The sequence below is a fragment of the Terrapene carolina genome, unplaced genomic scaffold (genome assembly GCF_002925995.2).
Source record: "Terrapene carolina triunguis isolate 2854851 unplaced genomic scaffold, T_m_triunguis-2.0 Scaffold210, whole genome shotgun sequence".
NCBI lineage: Eukaryota > Metazoa > Chordata > Testudines > Emydidae > Terrapene > Terrapene triunguis.
Genome location: NW_020664561.1, coordinates 25,460,215 through 25,485,273, shown reverse-complemented (window position 1 = coordinate 25,485,273; position 25,059 = coordinate 25,460,215). Strand labels below are relative to the sequence as shown.

General features: G+C 40.9%; 1 protein-coding gene across 1 annotated transcript in view; it reads right to left on the bottom strand.

The window, feature by feature from the left end:
* Window positions 1–19,983, bottom strand: part of LOC112124821 (receptor-type tyrosine-protein phosphatase C-like) — a 79,957-nt gene extending 59,974 nt beyond the window's left edge. The window contains exons 1-7 of the mRNA XM_029912363.1: window positions 19,917–19,983; window positions 17,384–17,410; window positions 14,853–14,990; window positions 14,555–14,656; window positions 13,724–13,849; window positions 6,753–6,785; window positions 5,259–5,480 (exon numbers count right to left, since the gene is read on the bottom strand). Of these exons, the coding sequence (XP_029768223.1) occupies window positions 5,259–5,480; window positions 6,753–6,785; window positions 13,724–13,849; window positions 14,555–14,656; window positions 14,853–14,990; window positions 17,384–17,410; window positions 19,917–19,983 (715 nt within the window). The remainder of the gene's footprint in view (window positions 1–5,258; window positions 5,481–6,752; window positions 6,786–13,723; window positions 13,850–14,554; window positions 14,657–14,852; window positions 14,991–17,383; window positions 17,411–19,916) is intronic.
* Window positions 19,984–25,059: the final 5,076 nt, after the last annotated feature.

Below are 25,059 nucleotides of genomic sequence, written 5' to 3'. Positions count from 1 at the left end.
CTAGTACATCTTTAACATTAATTAAATATAAATAGAACATTTTCCTACCCAGTAATTAATTCCTTCTAAATATATAATTTTATGGTCAAATCTGTCCTCTTCAAGATTAATATCTCTGTGTTCTCCAACCCCTGCCTGTAAACACGGTATCCTCTTTCACTACCGTTTGCTCCTTCTTCCAACTCTTTGAACACCATGCTCTCTGCTCCCTTCTCGAATCTATGGGATTTATACTATGCTAATATCATAGAATCTGGTTACCAGACTTGTAATATCCTTTATCCCTTCTCCACACATCCTTTTCCTCCCCCAGGAAATATAGCTGCTGTGAATAAAAAATGGATCTGTATCAGAAACATTAAAAAACAAAAAATTATACTCACTTCCATAATCTGTTGATATATTAATGGTTTTCTGCGCAACCATTTTCTCAAGATAGTATATAATCCCAGTGCATGTGTAGTTCTTGTTGGGTGATAAATTTGTCAGTATTCCCAGATGTTCTGTAACAGTTTGCTTATCTTCCCCTATGTTAAAATGCAAAGTTTCATTGATACTTTTTCATAAACCCAAAAATTCTAGTTAACATTTTTGGTGGGATTTTCAAAAGAGCTCAGCATTGGCCTAATTTGACACTGAAGGTTGACTTCAGCAGGGGCAGTGCTACATTAATGCTAAGTGCTTTTGAAAATCCCACCTTTAAATATTTTAATGTTTTACATTCATAATCTATTCCTTTTACCTTGATAGATATTAGATAAAAAACCTGTGATCAGTTTTCAAAAAGGGAGCTAAATACATGACTTGCACCACTTATTGTATTGTACCTCCTTCATTTAAGATTAAAGGCTCTGTTTTGGCTGTGGTGATTTACACATTTACCATTTCCCCCCCATACATCTCCCCTGAGGTTAGAGGGGCATGTTCTATTCAATGTATCCTGCTCAAAGATTATCAAGATACACAACCAATTGTATACATCTTCCTTGGTGAAGAAAGTCTAGACATTATGAATGTGAATATGGATTTCAAGTAGAACCAATTATTTTCAAATATGACTTCCAAGGTGATTTCTTGTTTCTTTGATTCACTCAACACTATTAATTAATTGACTAAACTGATAAAAATGTAATATAAATTGTACATGTAGCAAAATTTATGTTTTTGTCAACATTGTCCAAAAAATTTGGCCCGAGCTAAAACAACAAATATAATTAAAAAGAGTTAAATTCTGGACTTATTGAAGACAATGGGATTTTTGCCATTGAATTCAAATGGGACTAGGATTACACCCATAGTGTTCCATTAAAATAAAAGAAAACAATACAACAAAGATTTCCTTTAAAAATTGTTTAGTTAATATCAACTAAAATAAAAAATCAAAGCCCAATACACTACTCAAAATCTGGAAGTGTAGAGTCTACTAGATGATTTTTCTCTAGTCTGTTTTCCATTTCAAGCATTATAATTTAGTCTGCATAACAGGTTTATCTTATCTTTGTTTAGAAGTTCCCCAATCCCTCAACTAGCTTTCCATGCAAGTCACAGGAGAAATTAATAGAGCTAGTTGAGAAAATTCTGATTAAACATTTTTTCATCAGAATTTGTTGAAGTCAAACATTTTGCTGAAATGGTTTGATTTCAAGGAACTTCTGATGGCACTCAGGCAGGTTTTGAAACTGGCCCATTGGACACCTCCCTGGTTTCCTGTCAGCCTGACAGGCTGCTGGGGAGCCTGAGTTTCTAAGCTCTGCAGCTCTGGGGCAGCCCTTCTACGTGGACGTTCCCAGAGCTGGGGACTCCAGGGCTGCCCATCACTGAACAGCAGTTGTGAAACTCTTGTTAACTTGACAAGAGTCTGGTCAGTTTCATGGCTTTCATTCAGTGGTGTGCAGCCACAAAACTGACCAGAATTATGTCACTTTAAAGCACCAGATACCAAGGTTGTCAGGACCTCTCCACTGCTGCAGCCCACCTGGCAAGTAGCTAGGCATCCTGGGGAGCATATTTCATTTCAGAATTGCCACCATTTTCATTGTTTCCAAAGTGAAAAATTGTGGGATTTCAGTTCTACCAACATTTTCAAGGTTCTGGTTTTTGTCCCAATTGAGGGCGATTTTTTTTCTGAAACTGAACTGAAATTTGGTTTCCCACTAGCTCTAGAAATTAATTATATCTGATGGGATAATTTAGAAGACAGGTTTTCTATGTGGCATTTTCTTTAAGTTCAAAGTTCATAACAACCATCTGGTCATTAGTTAACATTCTCAGGTAAGGTCCAATAGTATATAGAATAGTATATATATATTTTTAGTTCCCATACAGTATCTACTACTGTCCATCCTCTATCCCTCTTCTCATACTCTGTTTATGAGGGAATGTTTTCACACCTCCATATTTTTATAAATATGCATTTTAAGTCTACTCTAGTATCTCAGTTTATGCTGACACTTAGGATAAAAATGATATTTCTTGCTTTAAATTTGTCCATTCACCATCAAATCAAAACAAAAATAATTTAAAACTGTAACTTTTAAAAGGTACAAAAAGTTTCCTACCATTTTCACAGGCAAAATTGTAGGCCAAAGAGCAATTAGATGAGTTATTCCAACGCAGTTGTACAGATGTATTGGTTATTTCACGGCTTTCCAAACTGTACCTAGCTCCATCTGTGAAGAAGGATTCATGTCTTATATTATTGTGACATTTTCTGCAATGTTATTTCTTTTCATACCAATTAATTATGTTCTTGTTTGGTGACTCTACTGTTATATAAAATATATACAAACAAATGACACCAAGTAATACATTAAGAAATTTAACCAACAATTAAAGGATTAACCAAAAAAACCCAGTGATTAAAAAATAATATAAATGTAACTGAGTGAAATTAATGTTGGCCTTTGAAATTCTAAACCAGTAGTCCTCATGGAACACAAGGGATGTGACAAATTCTAAGTTTCCAAATTCAAAGTTTCTGTTATACCACATTCAAAGATAGCATGGTTAGATTTTTTTTTTTTTACAATGGCAAAAATTTATTTTATACATTCTATCTTAACTCAAAAATGCCTGAAAATATTTTGAAAAAATTTTAAAACACAAAATCTCTTCTAGAGAAAGACCAGATATGGAAAATTTCAGCCTGCTTTTCAGAAAAGTATAGACAGGGAAAGACGAGGAGGCCCAGGAAATCTGAACAACTTTATAGTTGCTCACACTCTGTTGAGTGCCAACTTTATGTGGCTGCAAAGATGGGAGAAGAAGTTGCAAGAAGCTTTTCCTGTCCCCCGTAAGGGCCAGACATGCTCTGCTTGAGGAAGTTCCACTTCAACACACGGGAGTGTGACTGGCACAAAAGGAACAATCAGCTGCAGTTTGAAGGGTGTAACAGCAGGTGCACTCCCTTGAAGTGCCATGGAATTGAGAACAAATTCCTCCCCTCACTGCTTCAGGACAGAGCACCACCCATATTGCCCCTTATTATGGACTGTATTTAATGTGAAGAATTAGTCCTGAGTAAATTTGGAGGTGTGATAAATCCTTTGTAGAGAGTTCCAGTGTTTCAGGGATTTGTTTTTCCAATATGTGGAATTTTGTGCACTGTAATGCATTCCAAAGGCAGAAATAAATTATTATTATTAGCCAGTGATGAAAGGGATGTATCCTATCATCGCAGGGATGATGCAGCACTATCAACAAACAGGCTGAATTTCACCAAAAACAAAAAAATCTTTCCATACATCCTTCATTATTATTAAAAAAACCACTTTAATTGTAACATTACTATTCACTTTTCTATTGAATAGTGTTTAGTACTATTGCTTATATCCATGATGGTTTTGTTCCTCCTTTCTTTTTCCTTTTGAAACATGAAACCAGCTCCCTTTCTGCCTAACAGTTCAGCAGGATGAGAAATGAAAACAAAGATAAAAATTTCAGAAGGCTTGAAGGCCCAGATCCTCAAAGGATCAAATGATTTCAATGGAAGTTAGGAGCCTAAATACCTTTAAGGATCTGGCCTAAGTGATTTAGGATACTAAATCTCATTTTTCAAAGTGGCTTAGGCACTTAGAAACCTAAATCTCATTGAAAATCAACGAGACACAGATTCCTAAATCACTTATATTCTTTGGAAAATTTTACCCCAGATTAAATTTCCTCATTCTGCATCAGTCCTGAGACCCATACAGAGGACTGTCCCACCAGGCCAATATCCTGGCTATAGAGGAACTATCCCCATCCTGGTTATAAGCATGTGAAAAATAGAGTTGGCTATAAAGGAAACTGTTTTGGGAAACTAAACTGTAGTGGTCATTCTCTATCTCTGACTAATACAGAGATGTGAGGGAAGAAGCGGGAGGATGTAAAATACGGTTACAGGGGAAGAGAAGGCCAGCAGCAGATGAGGAAAGCTTCCATTCCTTGTTTCCACTGCAGATAGCTCTGTACAATTGGACCTGATATAAAGGAGTCTTATAGCTTAAGTTACAAGTCTGGAGGCCATCTTTTCAAACTCATGCCTATTATGTATTGTATATCTGAAGAGTTTATCAAATAGAATTTCCCCCACCATATCAGTCACTAAAGAATGTTTTGCTCTTCCTGCACTATGAATCTAGAGAGGAATGGGTATCATTTGGCAAGCTATATAATTGAACATAGAAAACTAAATAAAAAAATATTACATGCTACTCACACCACTCAATCTGCACTGGACTACAGAAAATATAATTAGGGTGGAAAGAATTAAATAAGAAAAAGCTCAATACACCTTTGTCCCTGAAAACATAATTACAAAGTCCAGTTTCTTGATCAACTGTCTCTAAGCCATACACCTTGTGCAAAGAAATATTTAAAACATACTTGTGTGTGACCACTCAGAGCTTGAAAACACACAAGCCTAATCAGGAAACGTGCATTTCAAATTAAGATAATATTTAAGGTATTTGAGGGGGCAATTTTTCAGGACTCCATGCATAACACACTATTTGTTCTTTGAGCATGTATACTGCATCACTATTATATCATTTTCATTGAATGGACATGGGGAGAGGTGTAACTTTGTGCTTTAATCAAAGATTAATGATACCAAAACTCAGAGTCTGAAGTCTAAGGGTATAAGAGAGAGGAATTTCCAGCCCCAAACAACACTTGGAGTCCACCCAGTCAAGCAGCAGATTTCTGAAACTCTGCACCAAGAACATAACACAGTGTTTGCTAAATAAAACCTCATATTGAACAAAAGCTGTACTTACCAGGTGGGATATGAATTACATGTGATGATATTTTGGGGCATTCATTATATCCAACTGTAATGTTATATGGCAGACATTCCTTAAGTCCTTCAATAGTTTGGTTTTTCACCTTACAAGTGGGGTTGCAGAAAATATTGTATGTTCTATTTTTTCCAGGAATGTTCAACTTTGCAGTGACTGTGTTACCATTGTAGGTATATTTCACATTAATATCAATTTTTTCTAAAAGAAGGGGAGAAAATGTGAAAAATGGATTTATAATAATTTTTCTTACTTTTTTTTTATACTTCAGCTAGAGAGTTACTGATCCAACACTGTATCCTGCTCTCCAGCATAATTTGTGCTTTAAAGACCCCAAGAGAAAATATTAGAGCTGGTTGAATTTTTTTGACCAAAAAGTTTTCTGGTCAGAAAATGTAGTTTTGTCAAAATAGAAAATTTCCATGGGAAAATGTCAATGTCTATGAATTTGTTTTCAATTTTCCAGTTGGAAGAATCAAAACAAAACAAAAATCATTTTGAATTGACATTTTGAAACTAAAGGAATTATTTTTATTCTGGAACATCAATTCAAAATGGAATTTTTTATTTTGACACGTTGACTAATTTCGTGTGAATCAAAACTATTGAAATTTTCATTTCACCATTTCTGATTCAAAACTTTTCATAGTTTTTCATTCTGAGATGATTTTCAATATTTTGACTTTTCATTCCTAATCTGAAGGGAATGTAGTTTTAAAATGTTGACATTTCCTGCAAAAGGAAATGTTCATTTTTTAATTACTCCTGAAAACATCTGTTCTGGTGTATGAAACTTGGAAATGTATTTTTCTACTCCCCTGATATATGAGGAAACAAACAAACCTGGTCTTTTGAAAACATATTGTTGCAGGACCAATTAATAACTGCAAAACATTATATATTCCAAACTGTCTACCAAATAATTAGATCTGGACTCTGCCTATGAATTGGAGAAACTTGTCTAGTTTGAATTAGTGATCAGCCACTAAAATTTGCATTCATTTCCTCTCTCACATGGTGTAAAATAAAATTATTGCAGAAAAAAAGCTTAGAGAGCCCCTTGGTGTTGAATAAAACCAGACTTTTTTCTCCTTTAGGCAGACTCTGCTCCAGCACTGACGTGTAATTAATAGCAGCAGCCTAGTGCCCGATAGGATGCCTCAGCAGAGTGGGAAATGGACAGCAGAAAGTCAGAAACTTCGAGGAAGTTTAAAACAATTATTCTAAAATAGTAACAACAAGGAGTCTGGTGGCACCTTAAAGACTAACAGGTGCCACCAGACTCCTTGTTGTTTTTGTAGATACAGACTAACATGGCTACCCCCTGATACTAAAATAGTAAGAAAACTTAAAAAACAACCTGAGATAGGAGCTGATTTGGTTTATTTGAGCATTTAGCTGATCTGAGTGAAGTGGAGAGAGTTTCTTTCTGGTTTGAAAAGTTTCATTTCACTTTTATTAAGCATAACTTACCACAAGATATTGGAGTTGTCACTGTAGTAGTTACTGGAAAAGAAAAGAAAAGAAAAGAAAAGAGAAAAACAAATTAATATCATAAGGCAGCTTTCTACATTCAGTTGTAAAGGACAGTGACTGATAATATGAAAAGATCTGGTACATTCAATACAGATATTTGTATTTTGATCTTCAAAAATAGTTGAAAAACAGGGAAGAAAATTCAATGAAATTTATGCAATAATTCCCACCATTTTTAACCAACTCTATTAGGCCTGGTCTACACTACGAGTTTAGGTCGACTTTAGCAGCGTTAAATCGAATTAAGCCTGGACACGTTCACACGACGAAGCCCTTTCTTTCGACTTAAAGGGCCCTTTAAACAGGATTCTTTACTCCACCTCCGACGAGGGGATGAGTGATAAAATCGGCCTTAGCGGGTCGGAATTGGGGTAGTGTGAACGGAATTCGATGTTATTGGCCTCCGGGAGCTATCCCACAGTGCTTCATTGTGACCGCTCTGGACAGCACTCTCAACTCAGATGCACTGACCAGGTAGACAGGAAAAGCCCCGCGAACGTTTGAATTTCATTTCCTGTTTGCCCAGAGTGGAGAGCACAGGTGACCACGCAGAGCTCATCAGCACAAGTAACCGTGATGGAGTCCCAGGATCGCAAAAGAGCTCCATCATGGACCGAACAGGAGGTACGGGATCTGCTCGCCATATGGGGAGATGAATCAGTGCTAGCTGAACTCCGTAGCAGTAAACGAAATGGCAAAATATTAGAAAAGGTCTCCAAGGCCATGAAGGACAAAGGTCATAACAGGGACGCACAGCAGTGCCGCGTGAAAATTAAGGAGCTAAGGCAAGCCTACCACAAAGCCAGAGAGGCAAACGGAAGGTCCGGGGCAGAGCCGAAAACATGCCGCTTCTACGCGGAGCTGCATGCCATGCTAGGGGGTGCAGCCACCACTACCCCAACCGTGTGCTATGACTCCTTCACTGGAGAAACACACAGGGAAGCGGGTTCGGGGTATGAGGAAGATGAGGATGAAGATCATGTAGATAGCTCACAGCAGCAAGGAAGCGGAGAAACCAGTTTCCCCAACAGCCAGGATATGTTTATCACCCTGGACCTGGAACCAGTAACCCCCGAACTCACCCAAGGCGTGCTCCCAGACCCTGAGGGCACGCAGGGGACCTCTGGTGAGTGTACCTTTGTAAATATTACACATGGTTTAAAAGCAAGCGTGTTTAATGATTAATGATTAATTTGCCCTGGCAATCGCGGCCACTACAGCTACTGGAAAAGTCTGTTAACATGTATGGGGATGGAGCGGGAATCCTCCAGGGACATCTCCAGAAAGCTCTCCTTCATGTACTCCCAAAGCCTTTGCAAAAGGTTTCTGGGGAGGGCTGCCTTATCCCGTCCGCCAATGGTAGGACACTTTACTACGCTAGGCCAGTAGCACGTAGTCTGGAATCATTGCATAACAAAGCATGGCAGCGTATGGTCCCGGTGTTTGCTGGCATGCAGACAACATCCATTCCTTATCGCTCTTTGTTATCCTCAGGAGAGTGATATCATTCACGGTCACCTGGTTGAAATGGGGCGATTTTATTAAGGGGACATTCAGAGGTGCCTGTTCCTGCTCGGCTGAACAGAAATGTTCCCCGCTGTTAGCCACACGGTAGGGGGGAGGGGTGAAGTGATCATCCCAGAGAATTGGGTGTGGAGGAGGTCGTTGGGTTTGTGCTGCATGTTAACCCAGAAACCGCAGCCCCTCCTTTTACATTGCAAACCCATTTTAAATGGCCAACCCAACGGGTGCTTGGTATGGGAAATGAGGGCACTACTGTTTGAAACCATTCCCACATGTTAAGAAGGTTAAAAAAGCCAAAAGACTGTGGCTTACCATGGCTGCCTGCAAGCCGAAATCTGTTGCCTGGCACTGCGTGAGTGATCTCTCACACCAAACCGGCAGGCCCTCAATATAAGAGGAAAAATGCGACCTTGTAACGAAAGCACATGTGCTGTGTAATGTGAACAGCAAAATTTAATGTGAAAGAGTGTACCCATTGTTCTCTAAAATGTGTCTTTTTTTAACCACCTCTCCCTTCTCCTCCACCAGCTGCAAATGTTTCTCCTTCACAGAGGCTAGCGAAGATTAGAAGGAGAAAACGGCGGACTCGGGATGATATGTTCTTGGAGCTCCAGATGTCCTCCCACGCTGACAGAGCACAGCAGAATGCGTGGAGGCAGTCAATGTCAGACAACAGAAAAGCACAATATGAACGAGAGGAGAGGTGGCGGGCTGAATCGCGGGATGAACAGAGCAAGTTGCGGGCTGAAGATGATAGGTGGCGTCAGCTTGCAGACAGAAGGCAAGAGTCGATGCTCCGTCTGCTGGAGCATCAAACTGATATGCTCCAGCGTATGGTTGAGCTGCAGGAAAGGCAGCAGGAGCAGAGACTGCTGCTACAGCCCCTGTGTAACCAACAGCCCTCCTCCCCAAGTCCCATAGCGTCCTCACCCAGACGCCCAAGAACACGGTGGGGGGCCTCCGGCCACCCAGTCACTCCACCCCAGATGATTGCCCGAGCATCAGAAGGCTAGCCTTCAATAAAAGTTAAAGTTTTAAACTGCAGTGTGTCCTTTTCCTTCCCTCCTCCCCCACCCATCCCGGGCTACCTTGGCAATTATCCCCCTAGTTGTGTGATGAATTAATAAAGAATGCATGAATGTGAAGTAACAATGACTTTACTGCCTCTGCAAGCGGTGCTCGAAGGGGGGAGGGGAGGGTGGGGTGGTTGGTTTACAGGGAAGTAGAGTGAACCGGGTGGGGGGGGCAGAGGGTTCATCAAGGAGAAACAAACAGAAGTTTCACACCGTAGCCTGGCCACTCACAAAACTCGTTTTCAAAGCTTCTCTGATGCGCACCGCGCCCTGCTGTGCTCTTCTAACCGCCCTGGTGTCTGGCTGCGCGTAATCAGCGGCCAGGCGATTTGCCTCAACCTCCCACCCCGCCATAAATGTCTCCCCCTTACTCTCACAGATATTGTGGAGCGCACAGCAAGCAGCAATAACAATGGGGATATTCTTTTTGCTGAGGTCTGAGCGAGTCAGTAAGCTGCGCCAGCGCGCTTTTAAACGTCCAAATGCACATTTCACCACCATTCGGCACTTGCTCAGTCTGTAGTTGAACAGGTCCTGACTACTGTCCAGGCTGCCTGTGTACGGCTTCATGAGCCATGGCATTAAGGGGTAGGATGGGTCCCCAAGGATCACGATAGGCATTTCAACATCCCCAACGGTTATTTTCTGGTCCGGGAAGAAAGTCCCTTCCTCCAGCTTTCGAAACAGACCAGAGTGCCTGAAGACGCGAGCATCATGTACCTTTCCCGGCCATCCCACGTTGATGTTGGTGAAACGTCCCTTGTGATCCACCAGGGCTTGCAGCAGCATTGAAAAGTACCCCTTGCGGTTTATGTACTCGGTGGCTTGGTGCTCCGGTGCCAAGATAGGGATATGGGTTCCGTCTATGGCCCCACCACAGTTTGGGAATCCCATTGCAGCAAAGCCATCCACTATGGCCTGCACGTTTCCCAGAGTCACTACCCTTGATATCACCAGGTCTTTCATTGCCCTGGCAACTTGGATCACAGCAGCCCCCACAGTAGATTTGCCCACTCCAAATTGATTCCCGACTGACCGGTAGCTGTCTGGCGTTGCAAGCTTCCACAGGGCTATCGCCACTCGCTTCTCAACTGTGAGGGCTGCTCTCATCCTGGTATTCTGGCGCTTCAGGGCAGGGGAAAGCAAGTCACAAAGTTCCATGAAAGTGCCCTTACGCATGCGAAAGTTTCGCAGCCACTGGGAATCATCCCACACCTGCAGCACGATGCGGTCCCACCAGTCTGTGCTTGTTTCCCGGGCCCAGAATCGGCGTTCCACGGCATGAACCTGCCCCAGTAACACCATGATTTGCACATTGCTGGGGCCTGTGCCTTGTGAGAGGTCTATGTCCATGTCAATTTCCTCATCACTCTCGTCGCCGCGCTGCAATCGCCTCCTCGGCTGGTCCTGGTTTTGCTTTGGCATGTCCTGGCTCTGCATATACTCCAGGACAATGCGTGTGGTGTTCATAGTGCTCATAATTGCCGCGGTGATCTGAGCGTGCTCCATGATCCCAGTGCTATGGCGTCTGGTCTGAAAAAAGGCGCGAAACTAGTATCTGACGGACGAAGGGAGGGAGGGGCGAGTGATGACATGGCGTACAGGTACAGGGAATTTAAATCAACAAAGGTGGCTGTGCATCAGGGAGAAACACAAACAACTGTCACACAGAATGGCCCCCCCAAAGATTGAACTCAAAACCCTGGGTTTAGCAGGCCGTTGATTTCACGGAGGGAGGGGGAAGCAAATGAATACAGAACAAATCTATTTTTTACATCTTAAGCTGGCAGACAACAGTGCAGCATGACTGATAGCCCTCGGCATCTTCTGGGTGCTTGGCAGAAAATACTGGGCGCTTGGCAGAAAATAGCATACTACGACTGATAGCCATCATCGTCAAGACAGTTCGATAGGACTGAGCATGTCTGCCCAGGTGCCCATGATTGACAGCCACTGCAGTACGACAACGACGGATACCAATCGTAATATACCATCTTCTACCAAAAGGCAAGGGGCTGCTGCTGTGTGCAATGCAGCCCCACGTCTGCCAGCCCCATGTCTGCCGGCACCCAGATCGCCGATGAAGGCTACCAGTCATACTGCACCGTCTACTGCCAAAAGGCAATTAGCTGCTGCTGTGTAGCAATGCAGTACCACGTCTGCCGGCACCCAGAGGACATATGGTGACGGTGAGCTGAGCTGAGCTGAGCGGGCTCCATGCTTGGCGTGGTATGTTGTCTGCACAGGTAACCCAGGTAAAAAGGCGCGAATCGATTGTCTGCCGTTGCTCTGACGGAGGGGGAGGTCCCTGACGACATGTACCCAGAACCCCCCGCGACACTGTTTTGCATCATTCAGGCATTGGGATCTCAACCCAGAATTCCAATGGGCGGCGGAGACTGCGGGAACTGTGGGATAGCTACCCACAGTGCAACTCTCTGGAAGTCGACGCTAGCCTCGACTTAATGCACTTAGAGCATTTTATGTGGGGACACACACAATCGGCTGTATACAACCGATTTCTATAAAACCGGCTTCTATAAATTCGACCTAATTTCGTAGTGTAGACATACCCTTAGATACTATGTGTTTCATTATTTCTCAGTGATATTGTTAATTGCGGATCATACTGCTCATTATAAATGGTTCTTAACCTTATTTCTACAACAGGGGTCTGCAGACCACTGGTTGAAAACCAGTGTTCTATGATAATAACAACCTTTCGCGGATCCCTTAGACATAGTCTGAGGACACCCAGGGGTCTGCGGACCATAAGTTGAAAACCACTGAACTAGACTTTATTTTTTAGAAAAAGATCCAATTTTGATTTAAAAATAGATCTGTCCAGAAAATAAAAATTCCATTTCACAAAAGATTTTTAGAAGTTTCAAAATTTGTCTTCATTCTGATGCAAAACAAAATGAGACCTTCTGAAATTTTTCACAAAAACACACGACAGCTACCTGCCCATCCCAGAATAGCCAGTGCTATAGAGTCTGTCTCAATCACTCCTGTTGGAGCTGTTCCACTTTCTATATCATAGAATCATAAGACTGAAAGGGACCTCGAGAGACCATCTAGTCCAGTCCCCTGCACTCAAGGCAGGACTAAGTATTATATAACTAAATATTCAGTGAGGAAGAGATGTGTTGACTCTCTAAGGCCACTGATTAGGGTACTTGCCTAGGATGTGGGAGAGCCAGGTTTGAAACTCTGATCTGCATGATTTGGGGCAGAAATTTGAACCTAGCTTCCCCCTAGCCCTGATGAGTGCCCTAACCACCAGGCTATTAGCTAGTCTGAGTGGGGTCTCTCTCTTCCTCTTCCACCCCCCAAAATTTCAGCCTGCACTTCAGATATCTTCCTGGCAATTTTTTAAACCAAAACTTCCACAAAACAATTTTGATGAAATGGCATTTTTTAAAGAAAAAGATTTTGTCAAAAATTATCTCAACCAGCTCTATTTAAAAACTCAAGGGATAGAAGATTTACCACATTTCTTGGTAATCTTTTCCTGTGTTTGATTATCTCATTGTTAAAAGTTTTGCCTTATTTCCAGTTTGAACGTTGCTGACTTCAACTTCCAGCCACTGATTATCGTTATGCCTTTGTCTCCTATATTAAAAAGCACTCTAATATGAGATATCTCTTCTCTTTGTATGTGATTATAGACTGTGATCAGGTCACCTCTAAACCTTGTGTTTGATTAACTAAATAGGTTGAGATTCTATAGTCTCTTGTTGTAAGGTATTCAACTCTTCTCTATATCTTATCCAATTTTTCAACATCTTTTTTAAAATTTGGACCCCAGAACTGGACACAGTATAGTGGTCTCATCAATGCCCTATACAGAGGCAGTATCACCTCTCTACTCTTGCTTGATATTTTCTTGATACCTCCAAATATTGTCTTAGTCCTTTTTTGCCATAATATTGTTCTGAAAGCTCATGTTAGAACATGAATATGGCCATACTGGGTCAGACCAATTGTCCATCTAGTCCAGTATCCTGTTTTCTGACAGTAGCCAGTGCCAGATGGTTCAGAGGGAATGAAGGTTAATTTTTCACTTGGCTGAGAAGAAGTGAATCTGGCCTCTTTTACATCAGTTAACTCTTACATTAGGAGTAGTAAGCATTTTATTCTTAGTAGTAAGAGATTTTAGTTTAATGCAATTTTCTGCAGTTGCATCTGTAGAATAAATCACTTGTTAGGTTTAAAAAAAATACTCAAAGTCACTTCAGCGCCCTCATTCTAACCCATTTCCCATGCATGCAGTGTTAGGATTGCCAGAACTGTGTGCAGGTTTGTCACCTGTTGTGAGAGTGGGAGTAGTCAAAATGGTGTTTGAGGAAGGCTGAGAAATGTTTGCTTGAGTGCTGGTTGGAGTATGGTTCACGGATGGTGAGGTGGTGTGCAAGCGTGGCAGATTGGAAGCATCTGCAAGGACAGAACAAATTAGTATTAGAAAGTGAGTTTGTTGTTTCATGTAATCATATCATAAACGTCTTGGACTATGTACTTTCTTCTTGTAATTATCTTACCAAAAGATTGAACAGAGCTGCAAGTAAGGTTGTGTTAGTATTTCCATTAAAGAACAAAACAAGAATCTTTAACTAGAATTCACAATATCAGGACTCTTTTATATGTCAATCAGTTCTCAAATATATGGGCCATAATGAAGTCAACAGAAGCTTTGCCTGAATAAGGGCTGCAGGTTTTATCCCATTGTGTGAACATAGTTTTGCCCATAGTTCTTATCATTAGGCACAATTCCACAAACTACTAAACATAGTGCTTACATCCATGATACTCCTCATGGTGTAAGCCAGTGATTCTCAAACTTTTGTACTGGTGACCCCTATCACACAGCAAGCCTCTGTGTGCGACCCCCCCCCTTATACATTAAAAACACTTCTTTACATATTTAACACAATTATAAATGCTGGAGGCAAAGCAGGATTTGGGGTGGAGGCTGACAGCTCGCGACCCCCCATGTAATAACCTCATGACCCCCTGAGGGGTCCCGACCCCCAGTTTGAGAACCCCTGGTGTAAGCACTACCCTCAGCAGTATGTGTTTGCCAGGTCAGGTATGCTACCTACAGTGCCTTGGTATTTATTTCATTGCTTAGAAACCACTCACTGTTTGTTTTATCAGTGTCACTGTTTACTGGGCCAGTTCCTGCAGCTCTTGCTTTGGCAAAACTCTCATTGACTTGCAGGAAGAGTTTTGCCTGAATAATGACTGTAAGATCAAGTCATATGCTGGAAATAAAACACAGAAACACCTTGTGGTCTTGCGTCAGTTGTGAAGCTTAGGAACATTTTCAGTTTGTTGAGCAGTAACTGTGATAAACTGCCAAACTACACAATTTTCTCCATGTACAGCTCAAGCAATTGTATTACTGCCAACCTGGGGAATCTAAAGGAATACAGCAAACCTGATGGTTTATATGTGGTGGTAGCAGGAGTGAGTGAAGTAAGGGCAGCTGTGCTGCTGTGTGGCTGATTGCTGGATCCAAAGGAAGAGTTTGAGTCTTCATGAGTGCTGGGGTTTGTGCTGCTTGTTGGAATGATGCCTGTAGTAAGGAAGTACAATAGTTCTGTTAGTGCTTCCTAACATGTTATGCACAGACAATGACAACAAAGTCACACATAAAGAAGGTATCTATTCCTGAATAGATAATGTTAAAAGAAGGAAAACTGAGACCGTATATTTTAGGCAGTTATACAATTTCATTTTGTTTCTTATATGTAAGGCCAAAATCAAAAGTAGAAACATGCATTCTATAAGAAAAGAAACCAGAGTTGCAAAGCATCTATGAGTTGAGAACCTGACGTGTTCAATGCCCTCAGTTCTCACTGGGCCTGACACTGCTGCAGCTGAAGTCAAAGGTGAGATTTTCATTGGCTTCATGGGATCAGGATAAAGCTAGTTGATTTTGATGGTAGCTGAGGTTGCTCAGCCCCCTGTAGATTCAGGTGCTTTGTGTTTTATGAAATGGTCATTGTCGTGCAGAGAGAGAGAGAGAGGTTTACCCTTGTAATTTTAATAACTGTTCCAAAACAATAATATAAATGTCACTATTAGCCTCTAATATTCTCTTACGTATAAAACCAATGTAAAAACTAATCTATTGTCCCATCTTATTTGAATAACTCAGTAAGAATCAGATTCTGTTGGTAAATACTTTTATAGACATTGTACAAGCGTGCACAAGGTCATACATCCCAGCCAGTGGCAAAGCCAAAGAACAGAAGTTGGGAATCCTTTCTCTCAGTCCCCTGATCTAACCACCACACAGCACTCTCAGAGGATATAAAATCTTCCCTAGGATTGTCAGTTGATTCATATTCTTTAGACTGGTTTGAAAGAAGTTAAGAATAAATGTATGTCCAAAAATGGCATGTAATCAGTATTCATTACTTTGACTCTTTGAATAGGGAAATGGAAGCTAAAATTCATCTCTTGAAATACCTGTATGTAATATATACCATATATACCTATAAATAACCTAAAGGACCACTGGATGTCATCATTGCTTCACAAAAGGAAAAATAAATAAACCAGGTTTTATCTAACAATAAATCATAACTTCTAACCTGATTGCTATTTTTTTTTAATTTCAAGAGATTTGGCATCTTGGTTCCACTTTTGTCCAACTCTATTGTCTGTTTTTCATCTTCTGCATCACAGTTGCCAATTTTCACGCGGTAAATAAGCACCCCGACTTTCACAATAAGCCAAAAATCAAGCTAATCCCATTTCAAAACAAGACCAAAACAAGCCAATCCCTAAGAACCCCAACACTCTATGTGACTAGATCCCCCCGGCGTGCAGTCTGGGACTGCCGTGGGCCTGCTATGCACCCCTGACCCTCCCCCGCCCTCCTATGCCCACCTTGCCCCTGCTTGCCGGCAGCCAATCAAAAAAAAGAAGAAGCAACAAACTACAACAAGCAACAAGCTACACGACAAACAAGCAATAAGCTACAAGCCAAAAACTAGCCAACAAGCAACTCACAAGCCAATTAAGCCAAAAATAAGCACAATTTCTGTGTTTTTTCCGCAGGTTTGGCATGTCTGTTCTGTATGTTCAAAGGGCACATTGGTACCTCTCACTGTACTATTCTACTGCTATTTCAGTCTTCCTATAGTGTTTCTCTGCCTTCAGCCCCAGTTTCACTGTCCTCTCTCTCATTCTCAGCTGTGACCTCTTAACTCTTTGTTTGCAGATAAAGATAATACGATTTTGTAAGTGTGTGGTAAAGTGCTATTATATGATGAAGAACCTGAATTCTCTTATCTGTGCTATATTTATATTACTGTTTTTTTTACTGTATAGATCTGGTCCCAAGCCAGTGAATTCAGCGGAAAGACTTCAGCTGACTTCAGTGGGCTTTGGACTCTTCTTTTAATTCTATTGGGGTTTTCTGTAATTTTTGTAAAAGTTTAACTCCTCTGCTAGGTCAGATAAATGTGGAACCACTATCTGGAAGTAACAAAACCAAACAATTATGAACACATTTTCTGTTTAAACTAGCATACACAGTTCAGATCCTACCATATTCTATTATTTGTATTAATTATTTGTATTACAGTCATGCCTGGAGGCCAAGGTTCCATTGTGCTAGGCACTGTACCAACATATAACAAAGACACAGTCCCTGTCCTGAAGAACTTACAATCTAAATGAATATGTTAAGTGAATGAGATATGTTCAGTAAAATACATGTAAATCACAAATTCAGACAAAAGCAAATTGGTTCATTTGGTTCCTCCTTTTTAAACCAGTCTATATTATTTCACCTGTGATCTCACTATTCTAAATGTAAAGGCATTAAACAATCTAGAAGATAATACTTGTACACACAAAGGATTTGTCTTATTAGACGTTAACAACACCACAATATAAGCAAATTTCATAGAGAAGTGTTGCAGTTCTGTAAGGAAAGTAAAATAGTTCTCTTACCAGTTCCATTAGGTTTCTGCTCATTCCCTAAAAGGAATAAAACAGGAGTAAATACAGTAAGTCAAGAGAAGGCTATACACATTTGTGTCCGTACATTAAGGCCCCAATCCTGCAATCCGATTAATTCAAACAGATCCTTGCCCCATGCAGGAGAAGGGCTTTGGCACCTGACTCATGAAGGTATATGAGCACATGCCTGACTTTAAGCATGAGTAGTCCTGGAGAAGGCAATGAATTAAGTTGCAGCATACAAAAAAGCACATGCATTCTAGGCTCTTTAGTTCCTGCCGTTTACTTGGAAGGGAGCTGATTCACCTGAATCACTGATCTCTCCCTATGTGCCTCACATGATCAGCACACGCCAAAAGTGTGCAACTCTTAAACAGCACTGAAAACTGAGAACTGGAAGCACATAGATCAGGAAAAGGGTCGGTGAAGCATAGTGATAAAAACCTATAATTATATTGGTTTTATGATGTTACCTGTCACTTTGCAACTTCATTTCTATATATTTTTGTTTATACTAAAATTTGGAAACATTAATCATATTTGATTTTAATTTAAGCAATAAAAACAAAATAATGTTTCTGGAATGTTTACAAATTAGGATGTAAGATAATGGGCCAGAGCCTCAGCTGGTGTAAATCAATGTATCTCCACTTAAGTCATTGGAGCTGGCTAGATTTACACCACCTGAGGATCTGGCCCAATACTACCGAGTGAGACTTACTGGTGCTATACCAAAGAGTGCTTTTCAGTTGTCCATGGGGAGAGAAGAACCATTCTTTTCTTCCCAACTTCACACTGACTGCTCCTGGGGTTCCCTGTCATCTAAAAAGATTTTAACCTTGTAGGTCACTCATCCCATTCTAATAAGATTTATTTGGGGAGTTATCTTGTAGCTTGATATTGGTAGTCTGGGATTCTGATGGAATGGGCGTGGGATGGAGATTTCCCAAAGATGTTTGTAACTAGAGGTGAAATGGTTCTCTCAGGTGTAGAGGATGTAAAAATGGAGGTTCAATACCAGTCTATATAACCCTATAGCACCTGGTGATACATAACTGACAGGAACTTAACTGTGAAATGTACAGTATAAATAGTAATTGTGTTTATTCTGTAGTGCTTTCTTTAATCCAGAATGTGAATTCAAGGCATGAGACACTGAGCTCCATTATTTCATCCAGGTGCTTAATTATCTGTCATGCAGTACACTGTCTACCGTAGAACAACATGTACTATACAAGAAACAAGTTAAAACTAGAACTAGTTTAATTTGTTAATTCTCTGTGATAGGCTGTGACACCTGAGTGAAGGAAACCTCCACATCTGAGTTGGAGTTCAAGCACTTGGGAGACAAAGGTAGAATGAGAACTCAAACAATGCCCTATGCCTTTAAGGCCATTTTTATGTATATATATAAAGAAGGCTTCCCTCAGCTGTGGGCCTCAGCTATAGTACAAATATATGATGCTGAGCCCAATCCCTTCCAGCACCTCTGTGGGTTCCCTTCACCATATCACACCCCCATATTAGTATTTTTGGTAAACAGCCTACAATGAAATATTCCCAGTTCACTGTTAGGAAATGTAGCTTTAGAAGCATCAGGGCTATGGATCAGATTTTACAATATGGCTGCCTAAATTGCACATGCACCTGCACATGCTCATGCTTTTATGCATGCAAAGTGGATACTTATGCATGCACTTACCTGTCGTGCACGCACAAATTCTATGGATACAATTAGCAATAGGTGCCTGCATTTGAGAATGTGGCCCTGTGTTTCTAAAAAAGAAATTACATTAAATTGGCTATCAGCCAGGATGGGCAGGACGCAAAACCATCCTCTAAAGCAGGGGTCGGCAACGTTCGGCACGCGGCTCGCCAGGGTAAGCACCCTAGCGGGCCAGTTTATTTACCTGCTGACGCGGCAGGTTCAGCCGATCGCGGCCCCCACTGGCCGCGGTTCGCCGTCCCGGGCCAATGGAGGCGGCGGGAAGCCGCGGCCAGAGCATCCCTCGGCGAGCCGCGTGCCGAATGTTGCCGACCCCTGCTCTAAAGTGTCCCTAGCCTCTGTTTGCCAGAATCTGTGAATGGGCAACAGGGGATGGATCACTTGATGATTACCTGTTCTGTTCATTCCTTCTGGGGCACCTGGCATTGGCCACTGTCAGAAGACAGGATACTGGGCTAGATGGACCATTGGTCTGACCCAGTATGGCCATTCTTATGTTCTTATGTTTTAAGCTTTAAGAGTCTGATTCTCATTTACCTAAAGCCTCTTTGCATTTTGTTCTGGCATCATCAAGAGGTCTTAATGTAAATGAGAATCAGATTCTATATATATCAAGGATATACAAATATTTTGAAATATTTTCCTAATTTAATTATTTAATGTACTATTCATGTGAGGTAAGCCAGTGTAAAGGATTACAACTGTAAAGGATTGTTGTAACGTCTGTGTGGTGGAACTAGATGTCAGTTCAGGGAAAACAATCTGAGAACAAAACTGTGCCCCGTGTTTCACTTTTACCTTCGTTTTTGCCTGTAGGTGAGTGTGGAGTGGAGAGTGCAGATAGAGGTGATGTGCTTGTGGGCATGGGAGAATTTGTAGTTTCTGTTGTTGTTCCTTCTCCTGTCACATGATGGAGAAAATATTATTAATTGAATAGTGTACATAGCGGAAAAGTACAATTTAAATAGAAAAAAAAAAGTCAGCTGCCATTAGTTTTCCAGCTAGGACCATATTTCTTATTACAGCATTGATTACAGTGGGATAACTTCACGATGCTCTCTTATATATACACAACAAGAAGGCAGAGGTGTTTAATGCCTATTTTGCTTCGGCCTTCACTAAAAAAGGCAAATTGTGACCAAATATTTAACACAATTAATATTTACAACAAGGGACATGGCAAGCAAGTCAAAATAGGGTAAGAATAGGATAAAGAATATATAGATAAGTTAGATGTATTCAAGTCAGCAAGGGTCTGATGAAATTCACCTTCGGGTACATCAGGAACCAGCAGAAGCAATCTTGAAATCAGTAGTGATTATCTTTGAGAATTCATGAGGATGGGTGACATCCCAGAGGACTGGAGAAGGGCAAACATAGTACCTATGTTTAAAAACTGGGGATGGGGGGAGAAGACCTGGGGAATTATAGACTAGTGAGCCTAATTTTGATACCTGGAAAGATACTGGAACAATCAATTTGTGAGCACCTAAAGGATAATAGGATTGTAGGTAATAGACAACATGGGTTTGTCAAGAACAAATTATGCCAAACCAACCTATTTTCCTGCTTTTACAGGGTTACTGGACTAGTGCATGGGTAGAAGCCACAGAGGGGATATATCTTGATTTTAGTAAGGCTTTTTACACTGTCCTATGACATTCTCATAAGCAAACTAGGAAAATGAGATCTAGATGAAATTACTCTAAGATGGGGGCACAACTTGTTGAAAGACTGTAATCAAAGAGTATGGTTCACTGTCAAACTGGGCGACATATCTAGTGGGGTTCCCTAGGGGGTCTCTCCTGTGTTCGGTACTATTCAACATTTTCATTAATGACTTGGATAACGGAATGGAAAGCATGCTTATAAAATGTGTGGATGACACTAAGATGGAGGGAGTTGCAAGTACTTTGAAGGACAGAATTAGAATTCAAGATGACCTTGAAAAATTAGAGAACTGGTCTGAACTCAAGAAGAGCTTTAACAAAGACAAGTGTAAAGTACTACACTTAGGAAAAATCAAATACACAACTAGACAATGGGGAATAACTGGCTAGGCAGTAGTACCGCTCAGAAGGCACTAGGGATTATAATGGATTACAAATTGAACATGAATCAATAATATGATGGAGGAAAAAAGCTAATATTCTAGGGAGTATTAACAGGAGTGTCATATGTAAGACACAGGAGGTAATTGTTCCACTCTACTCAGCACTGGTGAGTCCTCAGCTGGAGCACTATGTCCAGTTTGGGGCGCCAGAGTCTAGAAAAGGTGTGGACAAACTGGAGAGAGTCCACAAGAGAGCTACAAAAGATGTTAAAAGTTTAGAAAACCTGATCTATAAGGAAAGGTTAAAAAATGTGGGCATGTTTTATCTTGAGGAAAGAAGACTGAGGGGGAACCTGTCTCAGTGCAGGGGGCTGGACTAAATGGCCTCTTGAGCACCCATAATATTGTCTGACTTCACTGGAGCTGTGGTCCCTCAGCAGCTCTGAAAGTCAAGTTCCATATTTACATGCCTAAATTCACATTTATATCTTCCAAGAAGGCATTTGGTCTTGCTTTGAAGCTATCAAGAGATGGAGACTCCACCAGTTCCCTTTGTTTGTTCCAATGTTTGTTCCAATGGCTAGTCACCATTACTCGTAAGAAATTGTGCTTGCTTTCTAATTCGAGTTTATCTGGCTTCAGCTTCCAGCCATTGGGTCTTATGCCTTTCTCTGCTAGATTAAAGAGCCATTTAGTACCCAGTAATTTCTCCCTGTGAAGATACCACTACACAGTACTCAAATCTCCTCTCAATCTTCTTTTTGACATGTGAAACTGATTGAGTTCTTTAAGTCTCTCACTGTAAGGCATTTTTTCCAGTCCTCAAATCTTTCATGTGTCTCTTTTCCACACTCTTCCAAATTTTTCAACAGCCTTTTTAAAATGCGGACACCAAAACTGGAGCCAGTATTTTAGGACAGGTTTCGTCAGTGAATACAGTGCTTTATACAGATGACAATAGGTGCCCTTAGACCTTTAGATGTCCTAAGAGCCTTGAATTCAGTAAAATTAGTATTATGAGGGAGGGAGACAGAAATAAATGACCCTGGCTGAGTGTAACACTGACAGACCCCGGGCATCAGCGGGTGGGATCGAAACGGGGACTTCGGGAGCTCAGTGCATGGGTCTCTACCGCAAGAGCTAAAAGCCAACTGACTGCTAGCTAAGGCTGTAGAGCAGACTCATTAATTTCTCTCTAAGTGGTCTTGGTGCCACTAGATGGGACAGAGCACCACATCCAGAAGGTGTGGGGGTTACATGAGCAAGTCAAGTAACAGCAGCATGAGTACACTTTGGAGAAGAACAGTAACAACCAAAATGCCACTTAAGGCTCAGTCCTTCACATCTGAAGGCTTTATTATCTCCCCCTTACACACACACGCTCACTGAATTGTCTTCATCACTGCGCCTCTCACTCATTGTTCTGTCCCAAAAGATACTCAAGAAGCTCCCACTCTCAACAGAAGTCCTGAGACACATCCTAAAAGAGCCCCTGATGCCTTGTAACATCTCTGGTTCTATAATAGAATGCCATAATTTTGGCAAACAGCAAGACTCCACATGTTCAATATTTCTCTGCTGGAAGCTCTCTCCCTTTCTCAGCTAGTGCTTCTTCATTACACCACCACCCTGTTAATTTGCTGGCTGCATTCTGTGTCTCTCCACTAGCACCTCACTGCTTATTATCTCTTCTTTACTTCACCTTCCGCACATGATGCTTCATAACTATGATGTCTGTACCTCTTTGAATACAGACTCCTTCAACCCTTTAAAACAAAGCTCAAGGCTCAACCATCACAACTTAAACAGAAGACAAGGATAGCATAAGGGATACACATGCTTTCGACCTGCTGACATGCCAGGCTCAAAATTGGTCTCTAGTCTCCAGCACAGAAGCTCAGCATAGTCAGACCTTCAGGGACTCAAAAGGATTTCTCCTCATCAGCCAGACAAGCAACATCATAATAGTTCAGCTGCTCAAAAGATACTACAAGTTCCACAATCCATCTGGGCAGTTTAAAAAAAACCCCAAAATGTAGCCACCGAGTTTAAATAAGGCACCCCAGGAAAATGCTCAGTTGCTAAGTAGCCAAAAGCCTGATGGAACTTTAAAAAAGCTCACGTACATTAAAAAAACGAGATAGAAAGAAACCAGAGGTGAAATCCTGACTCCAGCGAAGTCAATGATAAAAACTCCCATCAACTTCACTGGGACCAGGATTTCACCCTAGGTCTCTTTTTACTAACATTTGTGAAAAGCCAATAACTTAGTGTATTAGAGCAGATATATTATCTAGAACTAAAATAAAACTGGTAGAAAGATAATGCTGAAACAGCCATCCTAGTACTAATGTGTACGAGTAGGGTTTTTCTAGTGGGTTCATTCCTGTTATCGACCATACAGCACCACCATAGATCCTCCAAAACCACCTACACTTCTCACTGCTATTAAGGCAGTAAAGGTAAAACTTCATTTGAATGCATCTTTGCAGAAACTGAATAAGGAGTTGCAAGCCAGGTCAAAGTGAAATTTTATTTAGAAGGTACTGAAATGCTCACAATGAATTCTTCTCTCTATTCATCTAGTGTAAATATGATGAAGATATGGTCAGACACTCTAAGATGTAGTGCTTCAAGAGAGGTATGATCTGCTGGTCTGAGCACAAGCTGGAATCAGAAATCACTGAGTTCTAATCCTCGCTGTGACACTGGCTCCTTTGTGACTTGGGCAGATCCCTTAACCTCTCTATGCCTCTAAAAAATGTGGAATAAATGGTACTAAGTTAACTACCATGCAGGGATGTTTGAAGGATTCATTAATTGTTTGTAAATCTCTTTGATGATGACTACTGCCAAGTATTATTATTAAACAGCTTTACTACAGATGATGGTAACAGTGCTATCTTTCCTTTTCTTGTATTGTTCTCTGAACAGATTTTTGTGGCAATTTTATGACAAACATTCTGTATGCCTCATATTTCTTTTTAATTTAATTTACTATAGTAACAGAGTAAGATGCAGTTAGTATTAACTCAGTAGGTGGCACCATAACACCAAAAAACTCTCAAACACTGTGCAGTTGTATCTCCTATTATAATCCTGTTGTGAGATACCAGACAAATTGAATAGCGCCTTTTAAAATGATGAAAATGGAGATCACAGGGAACTTGATCTTCAAAATAAAAAATCACATTACTCCAATACCAATACATGTATTGTTAACATGAATTTACTTTTCCCAATGTGGCCCACTACAATTCAAAATATTTCAGTGATTGTATTGGAAAATCACCCTTGAAGTCACAACTTTCTGCCCCTGGCCATATCAATCAGCAAGCATGTTTCTAAAATTCGTAGCTGGAATGAAACTAAAGGATATCTCCAAAGCTCTACATGTAAGTTGTTCTGAATACAAAAAGTACAATATGTTGTAAGAAAGTCTGACAATCACTGAGACATTAAGGGATTGGCAACCCAGTCTGGATGAAATAGGGAGCATCCCAAACCTTTACTGAAATCTCAGACTTAATCAAACCTTAAATAATTTTTGAGATTATGTGGAAGTTATTGACTCATACATATAGCTCCTGGAAGGGGAGGAAAATGTAAGGTATGCAAAGAGTTTCCTCTAACTAAGACATGTGTAGACCTCCCCCTCTTGGCTCACCTGATAGATTTTCAGCCTATTAACCATGAAGGTCCAGATTATATACTTATTCAGGTAATTTGCAGAAAGCACATTCACAGCAAATCCAGCCAACGGATGGAAGACTTGGCTAATTGCTTTAGTTCACTCCGTCTAGTTGGACGACACAATTGCAGCTGCTTCTTGGAAAAGGCTTTAGATGGGGAAGGCAGACTCCCAAAGTTATAAATCCAGAACACCTG